The sequence below is a fragment of the Cheilinus undulatus genome, linkage group 9 (genome assembly GCF_018320785.1).
Source record: "Cheilinus undulatus linkage group 9, ASM1832078v1, whole genome shotgun sequence".
NCBI classification, from domain to species: Eukaryota; Metazoa; Chordata; class Actinopteri; order Labriformes; family Labridae; genus Cheilinus; species Cheilinus undulatus.
The window spans coordinates 32,383,950-32,402,922 of NC_054873.1; the positions used below are offsets into that span (position 1 = coordinate 32,383,950).

The 18,973-nt window shown below is 38.4% G+C and overlaps 1 protein-coding gene across 3 annotated transcripts; it reads left to right on the forward strand.

The window, feature by feature from the left end:
- The first annotated feature begins 897 nt into the window (after nt 1–897).
- On the forward strand, nt 898–18,722 carry ehf (ets homologous factor). 3 transcript variants are annotated; one of them, XM_041796081.1, is made up of 9 exons: nt 898–1,055; nt 6,629–6,766; nt 7,252–7,512; nt 9,849–9,893; nt 13,694–13,738; nt 13,824–13,883; nt 13,998–14,042; nt 14,125–14,320; nt 18,046–18,722. In XM_041796081.1, the coding sequence occupies exons 2-9, from the start codon at nt 6,691–6,693 to the stop codon at nt 18,143–18,145; spliced, it is 828 nt and encodes a 275-aa protein (XP_041652015.1). In that variant the 5' UTR covers nt 898–1,055; nt 6,629–6,690; the 3' UTR covers nt 18,146–18,722. The 3 variants fall into 3 exon arrangements, with proteins under 3 accessions (XP_041652015.1, XP_041652016.1, XP_041652017.1); XM_041796082.1 differs by having other exon boundaries at nt 898–1,031; XM_041796083.1 differs by lacking the exon at nt 898–1,055 and adding an exon at nt 6,005–6,125.
- Nucleotides 18,723–18,973: the final 251 nt, after the last annotated feature.

Here is an 18,973-nt window from a genome sequence, read left to right on the forward strand (position 1 = left end):
TCCTCTATATATGAAAACTGTTCATAAAGATGCTTTTGATTCTCCTCTCCTGTCACTGTCCTGTGGCTCTCAGTGGGATTTTTTTAGATGCATACTGAAGCTAATTGTCATCTGTCAGTCTGCACTCAGACACCTGTGGTTCACAGCATGTCGGAGGAAGCTATTTTGAGAGTTGATCAAAGTTTAATGCGGTTGTGATGAGGCGAGGTCATCCATAACTCAAGGTGAGACAAAAAAGATTTGTTGTAGTAAATCGCGTCATAATCAAACGCAGCGCTGGACCGTATTTTGGTACTTCAAAGCTGAGAGAAGCCTCAGTAGAACAATTAGAGACATTTGTAAATGTGTAACCCAGATGAAGGCATTTTTTACAGTCTTTTCAGGAACACAGTAGCTAATGTTTTTTTTTACTCTGTAGCTGCAGTGACTTTAAAGGAGGAAAAAAAGGCCCCTCTGGGCCTCTTACCTAAACTGTCAGCAGGCCGTTCATCATGATGAAATAAGGTAAAACAACTGTTGTGAAACATAACACAGGGGGAATTTTCTCTAAAGGTTAAATGCTTTTTCAAACAACAATGTGAGCAATGATTTTAAACAATTTAACCAATTCTCTATAGGCTTTTGAATGTGTTGCATTCAAGTCTTCCTCTTCTTGAGCACGTGAGAGGGAACAGTGCCAATGAGGATTATGAAAGTTATGTCAGGTGTATGCGTGCAGATTTTATGCCTGAGTGTGTGTAAGGTGAGAAGGGTTGTTGGTGTGTGGGTGTGCATTATGCAAATACCTCTACCTGGTATGAACATGGACTGGTTAACCAATTGGTTCGGTATAAGGAAGTTAGGGGAATAAAACAGCCATTGTGGTAGGGCAGCACCTAGTATGACTGCATGCTTTCATCTGTTTGTTTAAAGGCTGGCAAGCTAAAGGACTCTTCTCTTCTTACCGTTAATGCCAGTCCTGCTCTGTGTATAAGGACCTAAAGAAGCCGAACAGCAGAGAGTGGATCTACATGAGACATCTATCAGGCCTGGTACGAGTCCCTTCTTCTGCACTGGTAGGCTGTCATACTGATGCTGGGAGACCAGCTGTGCTTTTCAAAATGATTGACTACTTTATTATTGAATTGAAATGGCATCTGATGGAGCCAGAGTTGAAGTCAAAACCACTTAATTCTAAAAATATATTTTCAATATGCTTTATTAACCTTTTAGCATTCTTTAGCCTGACTAAGGTTTTAACATACTAGAAAATAAAAGCATTTTTTTCTTTTGATAAAGTTTTTAATTTTGGTTAAATACACTAAAAACTTGCCAAATCCAACTGGTTTAGACTTTCAGTCTTCTAGTAAAATTATCTGTTCAATCAGATGACCTAAATTTAACAGAAGCAGATGTAGAATTTAAAATAGCAACATATAAAGTCACCCATTTACAAACATTTGTCTTTCTTTTTTCTTGCACATTTACAGCAGTTTTTCACATACAGCACTGCACATCTTGCTCTGAAAGTTTTTATATCAAGGCATAAGCTCAATTTTAGCTGTAGGTCACTTTAAAACGAACAATTTATGACAGCTTACCGGATATTGATCCATATCTGTGATAAAGACATACTGTAGATATGCCTTTGTTTTTCTTGAGCTCTGCTGTATTGACAGAGTGCCTTCTGCCTCGTCTGTGAGATACCTGACTGGCAGAATGACAAAGTGTCGAAGGTTAACTCATAGCATACGGCGTCTGAGCAGACTTGACAGACTGTCAGCTGCGAAGCTGATCTACCTTGGCATAATGGCATGTGTCACCCATACCCTGAGGAAATCTCCTTCAAGGGTCTTGACTTTAGGTTGCTGTGAAACTGATATGCCAGATCTTACTGGAAAAAGGTTTCCTGTCGGTACAGGTGCATTATGCAAGCACTACAGTACTTTGACATAGTTTGTTTATAACCTGCCATAAAAGTGTGGCCAAGGTGCTCCAAGGAACAGAAGTAGGTCACTATGTGAGGAATTCAATTCATGTAGGGTGAAACTAAACAGTCTTTATTGATCTTTGACAACTTAATTAGGACATAAAACTCATCAGCCTTTATGACAACAGAGTTTACCATCAAATACGCCTTTCGTAAAGGGTCAAAACTAGGACAAAAGCAAACTTTTAAGGCACATATACAAACAGATTACGGTTATTGTCCATTGCAGCATTGCTAAAGAGTTAAAAATTGCCAGCTCTCAAAGGCTCATGGATTTTTTTAGCAGTAGCATTTAGAATGAGATACCGTCACCATTTTGGCTTAATTATTAATAACTACCAGGCAGGCATTTCATGAGTAACATCCCAAACATTCAGTCCATTTCAATGGAGCCAAAAAGAATAAAATAAACTGTTACTGGCAGCCAGTGATGACTCAGCTAATGTGGAAGTGAAAAACACTTCTTCACCTCCTGCTAGGAAAAAAACAGTGGTGCTGCTAAAATTTTTTATTTACATGGGATGCAAATATGCTTGTGGTTAAGTCTGAAACATGTCATTCTTCACCTCTGTTTGTATACATCACAGAAAAGTAAAACAGAAGAGAGAGAGCAGCAGTAACAATGTATCAACTCACAATGAAATAAACATGTGAAGTCAGTCTAGAAATATAAATATCAGCGATTAAAACAGCAGATGTAATAGCAATAAGCAGAAGAAACTTTGTAAGGTCAGTCGAAAAATATTTTTATCTGTGATTAAAACAGTGGATGCATGTGCTAGAGATTTGTCATTTAAGTCCTTCAGAGCATTTATTGGGCCAAGAGAAGGTTTCAGAATTCAACAAAGTTGAAATATACGATACGATACGATACACTTGATTGTCCCCGTAAGGAAATTTGTGTTGGACTCCAAGTGCTTTACACACATTAAGCTTCCATAACAACATAAAGAAATACCAATGAGTAAAGCAATAGCACAAATTATCTACATTTACAGAGTTAAAAAAAAAAGATCCACCTACACAACCCCCATACTGCATGTTGCACATATTTAACAACCCCCATATGATTCTCATAGAAATGCCAAATTCAGTGGATTTATTTCTATTCAAAGAGTAAAAACAATCAAACATTCATGCCATCATCACAATACCTACTAACATAGTTATTGGTGCGGTGTCGCAGAGGTGGGTGTACTCTTTATTTTTACTGACCCACCCAGGATGGGATAAGGCCTGTGTAAAGCCCAGTTCAGACCAAAGATATTGAGTTAAAACTCGCAACTGCTTGTGACAGGCTGAATTACAGCATTTCTGGACACCTATCAGTTCACACCGCTTCAACTCAGGCAATGTGTCGTTTCCATGGCAATGACTTAAAGTCACTCAGTTTCAAGAGATTTATTAATGAAATTACTGCAAAATAAATCCATCTCTAAAAAGAAGAACAGTACGACGGAAGAGGATTAGGGCCATTTTTGTAGAAGAAAATATTTTTGGACAAGTCGAGATTAAAGGCGAAGTGACGAGAAAAAAAGTTCAACTTGTTATTACTAACAGTGGAACATGGACGCTGTGTGTTTATGCGGCAAAGAGAGAGAATCTCTTTGTTGTTAAATCCAATAATGAGTTATAATTTCACATATTCATTGATAGGAGGCAGAAGGCATTTTGTAGAGAGTGTCACGTTATTGTTTTAAATACTACATCAACAGGAGGGACATAACAGCGTTTGTGTCTCTCTTCCGCTTCTTCTCCGTCTGATCACCTGTAGAGACACAGGTGACAGACTCAACCTCGTTACGAATGGGGAAGTGAAGGGAGATTGATCACTCGTTTGTTGATCATAGACAAGTTGCTGCTAATGACAAAATATAAAAAAAGGCAAAAAAAGGAACACTTTGTCACCTGTTGTCAACTGGAAACTCTACTAACAGTATTGTGTATGATACATAAAGAAAATGTTACCTGCAAAACGCCATGTACACAATGCACATAACATTTTTGTATAGAATTTAGAAATAAAAATCCCCACATGTTTTCATCCCTCCATGCTTCCCTTCAGATATGTCAGTAGATTTGTTTATAAGGATGTTGTCTATCCCACCACAACAAACACTGATCAATAAACACGCTATGACCCTTCAAACAGAGATTTTTCAGAGGAAATTTCAAAACCTAGGGGCAAATTCACTTAGATTTTTTGCATTGTGCTAATAGCGCCAACTTTAGCACAAGATTTGCACCTGCTAGTAACTCATGTTTTGCAATGAATCCAGTAAAGGATTTGCTCTGATCCTATGCAGATGCTTTACCACCCCAGACCACCTGTTTGCCACAGTCCATGTGTGCAAGTTTACTACCCGGTTTTTGGTGTTAAATGCACCACTTTTAGTGCCCGTGGCAGTTAGCAATGGCCTTTGTGGGTTAGTTTTGATTTGTAACGAGGCCTATTTGCATAAGGTGAGCAATTTTGTGCTGATTTTGGGTGCAGTTTGCTCAACTGAGCAGTTTGCCTGTATTCCATCTGCAGTTTGCATGGATGTCCCTTTTGCACATGTACTTTGGATCAGGCGCAATCTTTTTTGCCATTTGCACAACTAAAAGATGAGCAAAAAGCTGTGCTATTCTTCAGTGGATCGGTCCTCCAACATTATGGAAGGTCTCCCAGAACCTTGTGAATCGTCAGCGAGATTTTTCAAAATATCATAATTTGATGTTTTGCTTCATTATGGTCCTTTTGATTTTGACCAAGCATTTTAGAAGACAGGACTAGTGGCAGAAATGTCAGATATTGTTGTCATGCCAGTTTACGGACAAGCTGTTGATCACTGATGTATCAGGATCTTGAAGGGTTGTCCCAATTTGTAAGGGACGATTTCACCACTACCTTTTGTAACTATGTTGTAAGGGGCAAAGTGGCTGTTGAAATGAAGGGTTAGGGGTATAAGTTAGAAATGGGATTGGGATTGTCTTGCGAGTTTTTACCTGAAGGTCCACAATGGCCTTCCTGCTTTCCTTCTTCTACTCAGACACACCTGATGATGGCTGTGTTGTCAGAGAACCTCTGCAGGTGAAAGCTCCCAGAGTTGGAGTGGAAGCCTGAGGTTTATAGGTGGAAGAGAAAGGGCCCCTCTGTGGGGCCCCTGTGCTGCAGACCACCATGTCAGATACAGTCATGAGGCCTCCTATTCTGTGCTCCGATGGTGAAGTAGTACAGTGTCATTGCAGCCAGGTGACAATCGACTCCACTTTTTAAAAGCTTCCCCCTGACCATTTCAGACTGGATGGTATTGAAGACCCTTGAAAGACAAGGACATGACCCTCACACTGCTGCTGATGTCCTCTAGATGAGATGAGCACCAAGTGGATAACTGTGTCATTCTGTCAGATGTCCAGTTGATAAGCACAATGCTAGGCGTCCAGATTTGAGCTCACCAAGTGGAAAAAGGTGTTTATAATGATCTCCACGGCCTTCATCAGATGAGGGGTGAGGGTCACAAGTGTAAAGTGGTAGGCCCCTTTGTGTGTGAAGTCTTTGGGATAGGAACCAGATTGTCTGGATTCTCTCCAGATTCAGGCTCAGGTGGAAGATGTGCAGAAGCAGCTGACAAAGCTGGTTTTCACAGATCTCTGGAAGTCTGTGGCTGATGTCATCAGGGCTTGTGTCCTTACTGGCCTTCACCCTCCTCAGATGACTTCTCACCTCTACTCCATTTGCACTGTACTGTTTGGCATGCCCAGAGTAACACCATCAGGTCAGATATGGGAGCATATGTTGGTTTGGCACTTGACAGCAACAACCTTGGCCATGTACTGCTCTGGCCTCCTGGTGGCCATTATGCAGGCCTGCTTCAGGCCCATGCTCCATCTCTCCAGGTATCCTCCCAGCTGACCCTTCCGTGACACATGCAGGTAGGCCCGACATCTAGTCCAGCCCACCATCTCTTGTTAACAAAGATAGCTATTCCCTTGATTTTCCTCTTGACACTCCCCCCACACACTCCATTCTGCTTCGACGAGATGAAAGTTGTCCAAAGTTACACATCTCAAGTGAGATCATTCAGCCATGTTTCTGTGAACTACACTCCCTCTGCTGCCTGATGAGTGCCATCAGCTCCTTCATCTTGTTAGGAAGACACTACATTCCCCATAGGTAAATACAGCACAGATTATCTTAACGATCTCCTTCAATTGTTTGCACAATAATAAAAGCAGTTTTTCATGTTTTCCATCTACACTTATTACACTGCTTGAACTGTTTATATCAAAAGATTTAAGATAAGTTAAAAGATGTCCATCCTAGAGAAGTTTTTGTCAGAAAAACTCTATTTTTATGCTATTTTATTCACTCTTGGCCCTTTATGTATGCTCAATATACATGTGTAAATCATAGAAAATAATCAGTATTACTCAATATTACTGTACTACTTCCTAAAATAGGCAGAGTGCTGTTGCAGAAGTGTAATGTTAAAAAAAGCACCTGTGTACATGTGCCTTGGAAATTATCGGGTAAACTATCAGGGTGCATGGTAACTTCTTTGCTGTGTATGAATATAATTTGAATGTTCAATTGCATGTTCCAAGCACTGCTGTTTTATGTGCTTTCTGGTGCCCGCTGCATCAAAGATTGTTGTTTTATTTTCCATCTGCCTGCAGTAACTTCCTCCATTCCTGCTGTGCCTCTGTGCCATGGTACATCTGAACGTAAAAGTTACAACATGAGCATCACTTCATCCGCCACCCTGGACAGCCAGCTGACCTCTACCTGGGGCCCCTCCAACTCCTACCCTGATGGTGAGGCGTCTGACCCACACTAACACACTCCTAATGAAACCTATTGTGCGCCTTTCTGCCATTGTGTATGCACTGTTCACAGACACAAACCAGTTAATTAAATTGTCTGGATAATATCCTAAAAAGCCTTGAGAAACTATGTTAATTTCATCTTGTGAATTATTCTGATTGCTCTCTATTCAACAATCCACTTCCTGTTATCAAACTGTGGCACAAAATGTAATCATTTAACAATTAGTGGCTGATGTATTGCTCACCTGGCGAGCCCAGAGATGTGAAACAAATGGCATGAAATCCCGGCTGAGAAGAAGCTCGACTACCCTCTGTTAAATGCTCCGCCAATTAATTACTGTCAAAGACCTTCAGTAAAGAAATTCATGTTTCTCTTCTCAGATTCTTATTTGTATTCAAACTTAATGAGTTGCCTGAAATAAACAGATGCTGTAAGGAGTTTTTCATTCACAAAAACTGATGTTTTCACACAGTTTCAATGGTGATGTCTGGTTACTCGAGCCGCCTGTGGCCTCGGGACTCACAGCCTCAGTTCTGGACGAAATTCCAGGTGTGGGAGTGGCTGCAGCAGATCATGGACATGCACCAGATCGACGCCTCCAGCATTCCCTTCCAAAATTTCGACATTGACGGCCATCAGCTCTGCAGCTTGAGCTACCAGGACTTTATCCGTGCTGCCGGCAGCGTTGGGCCTATCCTGTTCCACAGCATCACAGAGCTCAAGTGGGGTGGTGGTAAATATCAACTCATACATTTGCTTAGATGGTTCCTTTAAAAAAGCACTGTTAATTTTAAGTAAAAGGGAGACCTGAAGGCTAGGCAGAGGGTCTTTTAAAGAAAGCAGGGCCTTTTATGGTGTGATAAAAAATAGGTGCGATAGGCACGCACACATTACCTGAAACCCTTGGGGCTAAGGCAAACTGTCTTTGAATCCTAGTGACAGCCCCACCACACACAATTAATGTGAGACACCGTCACTGTCAAGACAGAAGTGCCATAACTTGCCAGTATGACATATTTTCAGATTTAGATGAAAGAATTATGTAAACTTCATTCATAAACAGTCTGGCAGTTACATACATGAAATAACCACACTGCAAACATTACAGACTAAGCATTTCATAAATTAAACAAAGATAAAGGTCAGAGGTCCAACTCTGAGGGTAAATTATGTAGCTTATAGACCTATGCGAACTGTGGCTGACTTTAGCTCTGTTACCTTTAGCTGAAGCTAATATACCTGTGCTGGCTACATGTTACTACCAAAGGCAATGTAGCAATGTTAGCTTAAGGAGTGTGAGCTTTAGCAAACGTGAGCTTTAGCAAAGATGAGCTTAACAAACATAGCTAAAGCTAACAGAGCTAGGTAAGCTACGTAGATAACATAGTTACATATCTAATGTTGGCTTCATACCTTTATTAGTATAGCTATCCATGAGCCTTGTGAGTTTAGCTTTAGCTACGCTTACTTGGTAGCTACATTATCTACCTAGCCTCGGAAGCTATGTTATCTACGTAGCTTCGGCCAAGTTTGCTACATTAGAACAGGGGTAGTAAAACTTTCAGCCTCCAAAATAAAGGTGCCAGACGCCCTGGTCCCCCACCGTTCCTGAGGCAGGTTGAAGCACAGTTAAACACAGCCATGCAAATTCAAGAACAGTCATGTGCAGACTTGCACTTTAAGTTTTTTTCAATATTACTTGATTTCAGCATAAATCTCACTAGGTGACCATGTTTTTATTCTACAATTTATTAATTGTATGCATTTATTTTTTCTAATGGATAAAAAATAAACTTTGAAATAATTTCATAATCTGTTTTTGTTTTTTCTGAAAGGCATGTAGCAGCCCCCTCTCAGTATTGCGTTAGAGCGTTTAATTGAGGACAAGCTTTTTTCCTATATCACACTGCTTACTCGGCTTGGATAAATGTTTCAGGGGTTTTGCAGGTCAGGTTTTTAACTTTTCACTTTTGGTATTCAAACCCTTACCTCGACCCTAACCCTAACCTAACTGAAAGTTTAATTGGATTTTATTTTGAAAGTTTTAGTGTGTGGTTCCATTCTGGCAGATGCAGCATCTCACAGCAATGGTTGGGATAAAAAGAAGATGATTAGTCCTGATGGAAAGCTGAGTAGCTTCTAGGAAAGTGTTTCACTTAAACATTTCTTAGAAGGGAGTCAGAGAGCTGGTCAAAGGTCACACTGTGTGATGCTGCAGGGTGGCGAGGGACTGCGTGAAGCGAGGGAGATGATGGATTTGTTGTTTGCTCTTTGCTAGAAAGAGTCTTTTAACAAATCACAGAGGGGATGTGAGGCTGAGCTGAGAATGGACTCATGGTGTTTTTTATATTAGATTGAGGGTTGTTGTGAAGACATTAGAGTTCAAAGGTCTAAAGAATCACCTTTTACTTTTCCACAATAATTAAGATTTGTTTAATGTCAGAAAGAGGGAAGCAAAGCAAAACAATAGAATGCAGTTTTTCTGTAACATTACCAGTAAATTGACGGCAGTAAATTAGTTATAATCTAACATCTGATGTGAATGACATTTCAAAACAACAACAGTGTCAAGAGGCCAGGCACAACAGGTTTAACCTCCAGGTTACAAAAACATTTGTGGTAAACAGAAGAAAGGGCACAGAGCTGCTATTGTTCTGGCTGGCTGAGCTCACCTTCTTAAGAAAAGGTGCAACATTAATTTGCACAACATATATAGGATTTTTTTTTATACCTGGATGTAATTACCTCATAATCTGTTACCAGTAACTCTGCAGGAAGTTTGAGTTGTTATTGAAAGGAAGATTAGATTTTCCATCTTGCTTCCTGATGAGAGAAATGTATTTCTTTATATATTTCTCTGCTTTGTATTTATTTCCAACAACAAAAGAAACAAAAAAGGGAAGGTAATTTTCAATCTTAGTGAACAAAATATTCAAGACACCGTTTAGTTAACATAGCTGTCTGTGTGTCAATAAGAGTGTTAAAGTGCATTATCATTCTTCAATTATTACACAACACTGACTGAATTCTTTCACTGATGACTGCCTTTTTCCTTTAAACACTACACAGGACAGTACCATGTGGACATCGCACAACTGGACCTCAAACCAGAATGTAAGAATTCCTCAAAGCTACCTTTACCAACTGAAATTAATACAGACACCTTTATATGACCTACAGAAACAAAAATGACCTTAAATGTTGAGACTCACAGTTATCAGATAGCGTTTAATAAGTCCCACTGGTTTATAAGAGGTCATCTGTTTTGGGGGTTTCCCAGACGGGAAAAGCGTTTTTGAAGCTGTCTTCCTGTGTCACCCACAGCCTGTAAGTCCCACTGTCTACTATTACTGGTCACTTATTGTCTTTAACTAAAGATAAAAAAGAACAACACTCCACAAGAGTTGATAAATTAAAAGTCCAACAGTGTTTTCTTGACTTTAAATGAACTGATTTTTTTATTTTGAACATGTAAAAAGAAAGCATAATAGTTAGACAATAAAACAATAATATTACACAAAAGAAACAAAGATAGTCAAAGATGGTCAAACACTCGAAAGATGCGCTTACATACATGAAAAGGAGTGGGAGGAAGTACACACATATTTAATCCCACCCTTCTCCCCAAATTATTACATTTTATTTATCCAACGTCCTTACCCATAAAAACCTTATCACTCATTATTTTCTTAAAAGTATTAAAATACTCTAATTATCAATAAACTTAGTCTCACCTATGCAGAATACTGACTTCATGATGGAGAAAAGCTGCTAAAAGCGGCTCCATCCTGGTCCATGATGCTGTTAAATAATAATATTAATAATAGGGGTGTGAATCTCTCCTCAAGACAATTCGATTCAAATATCGATTTAAAGACGATTCAATTCACTGACGATTCGGAACAATTTGGTCCAATCTGATTCGATTTGGTTCAGTCCAATTCAATCCAGTATAATCTAATTATAGAAGCAAAATAACTTTTTGCTTTAACAAAAATTAGCAAAAAAGGGGAAAACAAGATAATTTCATAATAATCTTAGTTTATTTGATCTTAGTTATAAAACAGACTAAATGCCAGGCCTCCTGTGCAATCATTCTGAAATTATGTTTAAGACAGTTTTCATCACACTCAGGTGCCCAGGTGTCTTACTTGGACATTTAATTGGGAGATAAATATTAAAATGAGTTTTTAATGGTACATGTTCATCCTTCTGTACTTATAACTTCCTTAGCATTATTAATCCCAATAACAGTACAAACTAAATATTAAATTTTCCCAAGAAGCACAAACTAAAACGAATTTAAAGTCACAAGGAGATTTGGATAGACAGAGATCTGTGTGTCTGCTAGTACAGGAGAACAAGGGGTGAAAATAATATTGAAAACAGTCAAATTAATACAGCTTTCTATACATTTTTTCCTTTCATAATTCCTCTTAATGTGAGTTTTCAGTCTACATGTCACAAAACATGGTTATTTCCTTTCCCTGAGTATCTGACCGTTCTTGATTGTTTTCGTTCTTGAATTAATTCACTGGAGAACAGCTGATCTCCAGCTCAGTGAAGTCCTCTCTGTTTAATATCATATCAGTGGGATCAGATGTATTGATTATGTCTTCAAATCAATCACTCCCATCAACATGTTACGGTTGTAAACCCTGTGAATAAAGGGGCTGTTGTTACGGTGATAAATGAAGAGTTTTAACTTAAGAAAAGTGTCTTGTTCGGGTCTGTTTGCATTTAGCGTTAGCATCTTAGCTAACCTTTAGCTCCACCTTCTCAACAGGTGAGATTTATGAGCTGCTGAAGATCTTAATCGTTTTTCTCCAAAGCGTACAGACAGGCAGACATTTTGAAAGTTATCCTTCCTTCATGAAAAGTCCACATGACTTTTTCCTGAGGTGGGGAACTGTAACTGAAAGACATTTAAGCGACGACCGGTGAAACACATCCAGCTACCTAGTGAGCACCTATGGCAAACAAAACTGTCGTTTAAAGGTAAAAGGTCACCGCGGGTAGCGCAAGATTACAGAGCCAGAGCATGGCAGAACGGGCTATGAAAAGCAGCAGAGCCTTATGAACCGATCTTTAACGTTAAAACCAGTCCAAAGATCGGTTTGTGCCCTATTTTCACCGATCCAGGGCTCCACGGACCGATACACTCGGACCGCTGACACCAAGATCGGTTAACTGATCCATATCGGATTATCTTTACATGACTTAAGGCAGTGGTTCCAAACCTGGGGTCTGGGACCCCCTAGGGGGGATGTCAGGGATCTCGGGGGGGCGCAAGGCTTTGTCTGCTCTGAGGTTGTCAAAACTAGACTTGCAAATATTAAAAAAAGTCATGATTAAGCACTTAATAAACAGTTTTATATGGTGATGTTTTGGTAAGAAAAACCACTGAAGAGCCACTTCCTTAGGGTTTTATCAATGAAACACTTAAATCAATGTTGATTTTGGCAACAATATGACAATATAATGATTTGTTCATTTGTTCGGGTCTTGGGGTGGCTCAGCTTGTCTTCAGAACAAGTGGGGGAGGGGGGGCTCCATGGAAAAATGTTTGAGAACCACTTCCATAAGGGGTCATGCTTATGGAAGTGGGCTGGAGCCCAGTTGTCATTTGGTACACCCAATCAAATAACCAGGTCCTCTCTCACTCACACCTATGGTTTGATTTAGAGTCACTAATTTATCTTGGAGAGAAACCACACATGCAGTCCACGCAGAAAAGCCCTGGCCAGGATTTGAAATAAAAACTTTCTTGCTTTGAGGCTACAGCATTAACCTGAGTGCTGCTGTGCAGCCAGTAAAAGAGACGACTACAGTGTCAATATTTCTACCTGTTGTCTCTGGTAAATGTGACTTAAACATAATCAAAATATGCATGAACATTTTACAACACAAATACAACAGTCTATGAGGTTTATTTACTTTTCTCTGCATGCTTTGCACATTAAAGTAACTGCTTGTAATATGCAATGTAGAGAAGTCAATATTTGGTCACTTCAGGCTTTGTGCACAGGGTGATGAAAGCCTCTGCCACTGTGGAAATGACTAATCTGACATTTCATAGGATATTTTTCACATTCATATGGGAAACCCCCTATAAAATGTTTGAAAATGGCAGGACTTTTTGAAAAAATTGCAAAAGGGGAGGGATGTTCTGTCTGCCTTAAGGTCCAATCAGAGTGACAAGACAAAATGAGGTAGTAGGCATGCAGAGCACTAGTATGAACCTGAACTCGACAGCCAGATGCCACCATTGTTTATGAGCAGTGGAGCTCATTGGTGGATAAAACTCAAGCTGAGGCCAGTCAGAAGGAGTACAAAAATGTCCTTTCTGCAAAAAGCTATTTAGCTCCTTGCTTTTGTTTTGATAAGGAAATGTGGTCCAGTTCTGAAAAAAATGGCTGCTACACTTCAGCCACATCCGAGCTACATACTACACCAATGGCAGCCATTGCTATTGGCTTCCTGTACAACTAAACCCCACCCGTAGCTACCTCTTTGCTCACTTCAAATGACACTGATTGGTTAGGTCTGTTTTCAGACCTGGTGCAATCATTTCAGATTAGAGTTTTGTAAGATGGATTTACCTGATAACAGACATGAACTGGGGGCTCCAGTAGGCATTACAAGACAATTTACAGCACACTAAAGATATTGGGTCATTGTCTTTTTTTTTTTCAATGCATACAGTGACTAATACATTAACTGTTAAGAAAGATCAGCACTGGAATTTGAGGCACTTCTGTATCCACAGGAGGTGCGAGACAAAAGTTTCTCACTGGAGCTTTAAACAGTTTATAATTTAAGAAAGACAAAGAGGCTTCTATAATGTTGACCACACTTGCTAAATAAGTGATTATGGCATAATTAATCCTGATCACCTTCTTGTCCCTTTACAGTCGACTTCTCCTGTCCTTTTCCAGATGTCAGTTATCCTCCTGGAGGTACTGTGAATACATCACTCTGCTTCATTTTAAACAAACTTTCACCCACATCATTGACTTTTATTCTGTCTACCTCTTAACTTAGATATCTACGATCCCTCAATCCACCTGGCACCTGTTGCCTCACCCACTCCGTCTAGTCCTGGTGAGGAATTCACAATAAACATAACCAAATATGGACATGAACATTTTAAGGAATCTGCACAATCTTTATAAAATATCTGGGATGAAATTCAACAATACTTCCCTTTTTCCGCAGATATTAAAAGAATTGTCAGTCGTCCTCATCAGCTACGAAAACACAGTAAGTAGAATCATTTTAATTTAATTGAACATGTTAACATATTTATATTTCTTGCATTTCAACCTATTTTTTTTACCTTCAGACCCAAGAGGGACTCACTTGTGGGAGTTTATCAGGGACATTCTGCTAAACCCAGAGAGAAACCCAGGGCTCATAAAATGGGAGGACCGGACATCAGGTGTTTTCCGTTTTCTGAAGTCAGAGGCTGTGGCACAGCTGTGGGGCAAGAAGAAGAATAACAGTAGCATGACCTATGAGAAACTAAGTCGAGCAATGAGGTAAAACCTGCACAACCATCATACACGCAGTTACCTAATTAAAATACCAGGAAACAAGCCATCTTTACTGGAAACTAGCTGAAAAAATGAATGTATACTGTTGATTTCAATATGCTTTGAGGCTTTGGCTGCCAATAAACCCATGTACTTTAGAACTACGTTTTTCCTCAGTTTAGTTTTGCTCTGTCCGGCAGCAGGAGTTGTTCCCCTTTAAGATAGTAAGCTTACGTATGCTCACTGTTGTGTTTTAGTCTGGTAATAGCTTGTAAAATCTGTGATGAAGGCTCAATTTCACTCTGCATTGTCTCCTAATCCCATTAACTAAAGCATCATATAATACGCTTGCTAGTGAAAAAAAACAAAAAAAAACAGAACAACATTTACTCTGGAACAACTTCAGATGCTTATAGGTAATATAAGCAATGTAAGAGAGCACATATAAAACAGTGGTTTAAGCCTTTTGAAACACATTTTCCCATCATTGATTGCCTAATGGACTCATTTAAGAACTGCTTCCTGTCATCACTTTTCTCCTAAATGGACTGAAAAGGCCTTCTCCTCAGAAAACCTTCCTGGCTCCTGCAGTAGTCACAGCTTTACATTCAGATGAGCTAATCTGATGAGCTTAATTTCATTGTGGTGCAAACCGCTGGGAACTACAGAAAGTGCCCGCAGGTATTGTCACTGTGACCACAAAGCTGATTTACTCTTCAGTGTGGTGCAGCAGGAGGATTTGCAGCTTGATGGCATCACCACAGATTGGTGCGCTATCTTATAAATAACAAAGGAAAAAGGAATAAAAACCAAGCTAACTTAGTTTCCTTTTAATCTGAGTGCATGGGATTTATCATGAAGAAAGTTTTAGACATGTTATGAAATAAAGTCTGTTTGCCAAAGAGCAGAGGAGCTCAGGCAGCTTTCAACTCCTCTGGAAAGGAAAATTATTATTCAATTGACGAAAAACACTGAATACAACCACAACCGCAGAAAAAATCATGGACTTTGTCAGTGGTGAATTTAGCAAGTTTGGGGCCCTGCGTGAACACAGGCTCCACATTCATTAATAGGGTTTTAATTTCTTATTTATCATAGACAGTCCTACTTTTAACTTGATGTTAAAACAACTAAACAACTGTCTTTTGTATGGAAATAACCAGGCAGATTTTAAAATGTCTATTTGGAGATTATAAATGGACATCAGCTAACCAAATGAGCTGTGTAGTTATATATTTGCATGTTTATTTAAATAAAAAAAATAACAATTAACTGAAAGAATAAGAAATATATAAATACAAAAATATAGAATATATATAGATATATTTGGCATTGGGCCAAAACCTCATATCTCTAAAACCTACACCTTACAGGGAATGAAAACTGTGTTGTTGTTTTCTTTTTTAGCTAATTTGATACTGAATGGTCACAGTCAGCATCTTTATGACACTTTCTGTTGGTTTAAAATTTGTCAAAACCTACTGACAGATGTAACGTGTGACCAATAGTAGTGATTAACAAAAAAAACAAAGAAATACATGGTTTGGCCACTGATTTATTTGTTACAAAATAATTGGCAAAATAACAGTCACACTAAATGACTTGTTTTTAGTGTTTTCTAACGAAAAGATGGAAAAAAGATCAAATTCACACTTTATTTACATTTTATTATTTAAAACTTTAATGCCATTGTGACCTTAACATGCTTACTTTATATTTCGCACATTAATGAGTGTGGTAACATTTTAAAATATTTAAAGGCCTGAATACAGGCTGGTGAAGGAGAAAGGGTTACGTTAGTAAAGTGTTCAGGGGGCCCCTGGTGGTCCAGGGCCCCGGGCCTGCCTACTTTTGCCAAAAGTTAAAGACCACCTCTGGTCTGTATGCAGCACAAATATGCTACAACTTAATTAGAAATATAAAGACAAGATGGAAATATGAGGCTGATGTCTTTAGAAAACCGAATGAAAAGATAAAAATCAAGAAATGTGTGTTATCCCCAGATATAATTGAGGAGGCTGTAGTCCAAAAGGACTTGAGCCTGGAACCTGATGGTCGCTATTTTAAATCCCATGAGTAATGAGTAATATGAGTAAATATGGAATAGATTCGTTTGCTTAAAAAGTACCGTCTGGAATTCTAATCACTGCCGAAGTGCTCTTCAGCAAGGCACCTTCTCTTTCTTGACCCTCTGCTGAAAATGTCTATAATAGTCTCAATTCATGTTATTTTATCATCAAAAGTCCATTGACTGGAAACATGTTTCCTGCAGTTCCTTTAAAAGTCTTTAAAAGTCATAGAATAGATTTTGAAATTTAAGCCCATAAAAGTCATCAGAAGTTTCATTTATACTCATTAGAAGCCTCAAATTTTACATTGCATTTGGGCTGATGTGTGTCTTTAGCCAGTCTTTGCTCTCTAACCAGTGTTACATGATTTTCATATCCTTGTTTGTTCAGCATATACAACAGTGCAGCCCTCTACCAATCTGTCTGCATGTCAGTCCTACAGAAAGAGGTGTGTTCAGGGAGGAGCCTCAGTGTTTGAGAGGTGTAAGCAAAATATTCAAGATAAAAAAAAGAATTATATTTAGCCAGACAGAAAGGATTCACCGGTTCCAAATCTGTCTTTGGTTTATGTTCTTTAAATTTCATAAACAGGAAACCTTTATCGGAAAATTCAGTCCTGATGTTGTGTGCTTCCATTCCTTTCATTTTTGATCAGTTTTCTGCAAACTAAAGGTTTTAACTTTTTCAATTCTGGTTTTAAAAAATGTCAGAAAAACAAAGTCTTGAATTGGATTTTTAATATATGAAGGAACCCTGTGGGAAGAACAGCTGGTTCTCTTTGTCAAATGGCTGACATTACTCAGGATGCCACCAATACTTTGTGCTGTCCTTTCAAAATAACCACTAAAATCCACAAATAAAAGCTTTGAAAAATGCTACCCTAAGTGTTGGCCGGGGCCTGCCCCCGAGGTAATTCAGGTGAGCCACGAGAGGTCATTAGCAATAGCTAAAAATCACAGAAATAATAACAAAGTTGTGTCATGTTTAAAATGATCAAAAATACTTCATAATATGTTAGTTTAATACTCAGAATTTGCAAAACACTGCCAAAAGTTTGAACTCATGTCACCTTTATAATTTGTCTGATGTATACAACCGGTGTCATGTTTTAAATGGGGTTGGATTAACTGGTGACTTACTTTGTTGCTCACTCTGATTTTAAGAATTTAAAATGTGTCTTCTGAGACATTAAAGCAACTTGGGAAGAGTTTGTTTACAGAGATAAATCTAAAAATAGAACATTTAAGTGACTTTTGAAATGTCTGATCAAAACAAAATAAATGACAGTGGCTCATTAATTGGGATACATGACCCATAAACACTTAAGTGTAATGTTAATGTCCCTGAAAGTAAAGTTTTTGCATTTAAATTCCCTGTTTATGGCTATTAATGTTTTTTATATTATTATTATTATTTTTTTTTTTTTTGGACGTTGGAAGAATTTTCATGTTTCAGATTGGGCTGCAGCATGCTGAAGATTGGGAAAGGCTGGCTTAGAGAAACAAAACACTATTTATTTCACACCATAAGCGTTTCTTTTACATTCAGTCAACAAATGTTTATTATATTTAAGCAGTAAAACAACAATCATGTTACTAATACAGATCTTCTGGCGTTCCTTATGAAATGATTAACCATCCGCTTTTCTGTCCTTTGTTTCAGGTATTACTACAAAAGAGAGATCCTAGAGCGAGTAGACGGGCGCAGGCTGGTTTACAAGTTTGGAAAAAATGCACGAGGTTGGAGGGAGTCGGAGAAATGACACGGAGTAATGAATGCTTTCTTCTATGCATATTTGCAGCTTTAACTGACTGTTTTGGTGAAGATTGATATGCACTGTATACATACTGTAAATAATTGTGTGTTTTCTCATATTATCTGCTCGTGTTCATCCCTTTGTTGTGACACTGCACTGAGACACTCTTCACTGTGCTTTATTAAGGCAGACCTATTACTGCATGCAAACACTGTCAAGTTTGACTGTTTACATAAGATCGCAATAAAGAAAGGACATCAAACCACCATACATCTACATTTAACATATGAATACATTATATTATTCTTTTCCATACATCCCACATGTGAAAAACATGTATAGAGACCGCTGTGACACTTACACTGTGAAGTATCCTCTGGGATTCATGTTTGATGACTGCAGGGAAACAAATCACATAAAGATTAAAAAAGAAACATTATAAGGAAAAATGCAGCAGTGAAGTTCATATATGCATAAAAAAGAGATAAAAAGACAGCTTGTTTGTTATTTTTTTCATTTCATTTTGCATTGGCAGAGCTGTAAATAAGGTGTGTGACTGTTTGTGAATTTTTAATACAAATAAAGCGTGTTATTTTCATTTCACATGTTTTTTATTTCAAGTTTGCATGTTTAAAGACTGTTGTATGTGCTCCAACGGCAAAAAAATGACAAACTTTGTGACTTTTTAGTATCACTAAAAGAAGATTCATGTTTTTTAAAATAGTTTAAATAATTTATTTTGTCCCCAAAGTTGTTTCACCTTTATCCACATTTGATCTGAACTGTCTATCTGGAGACACTTTGATTCTATTTTAAGCTTCACTTTTTAAAAAT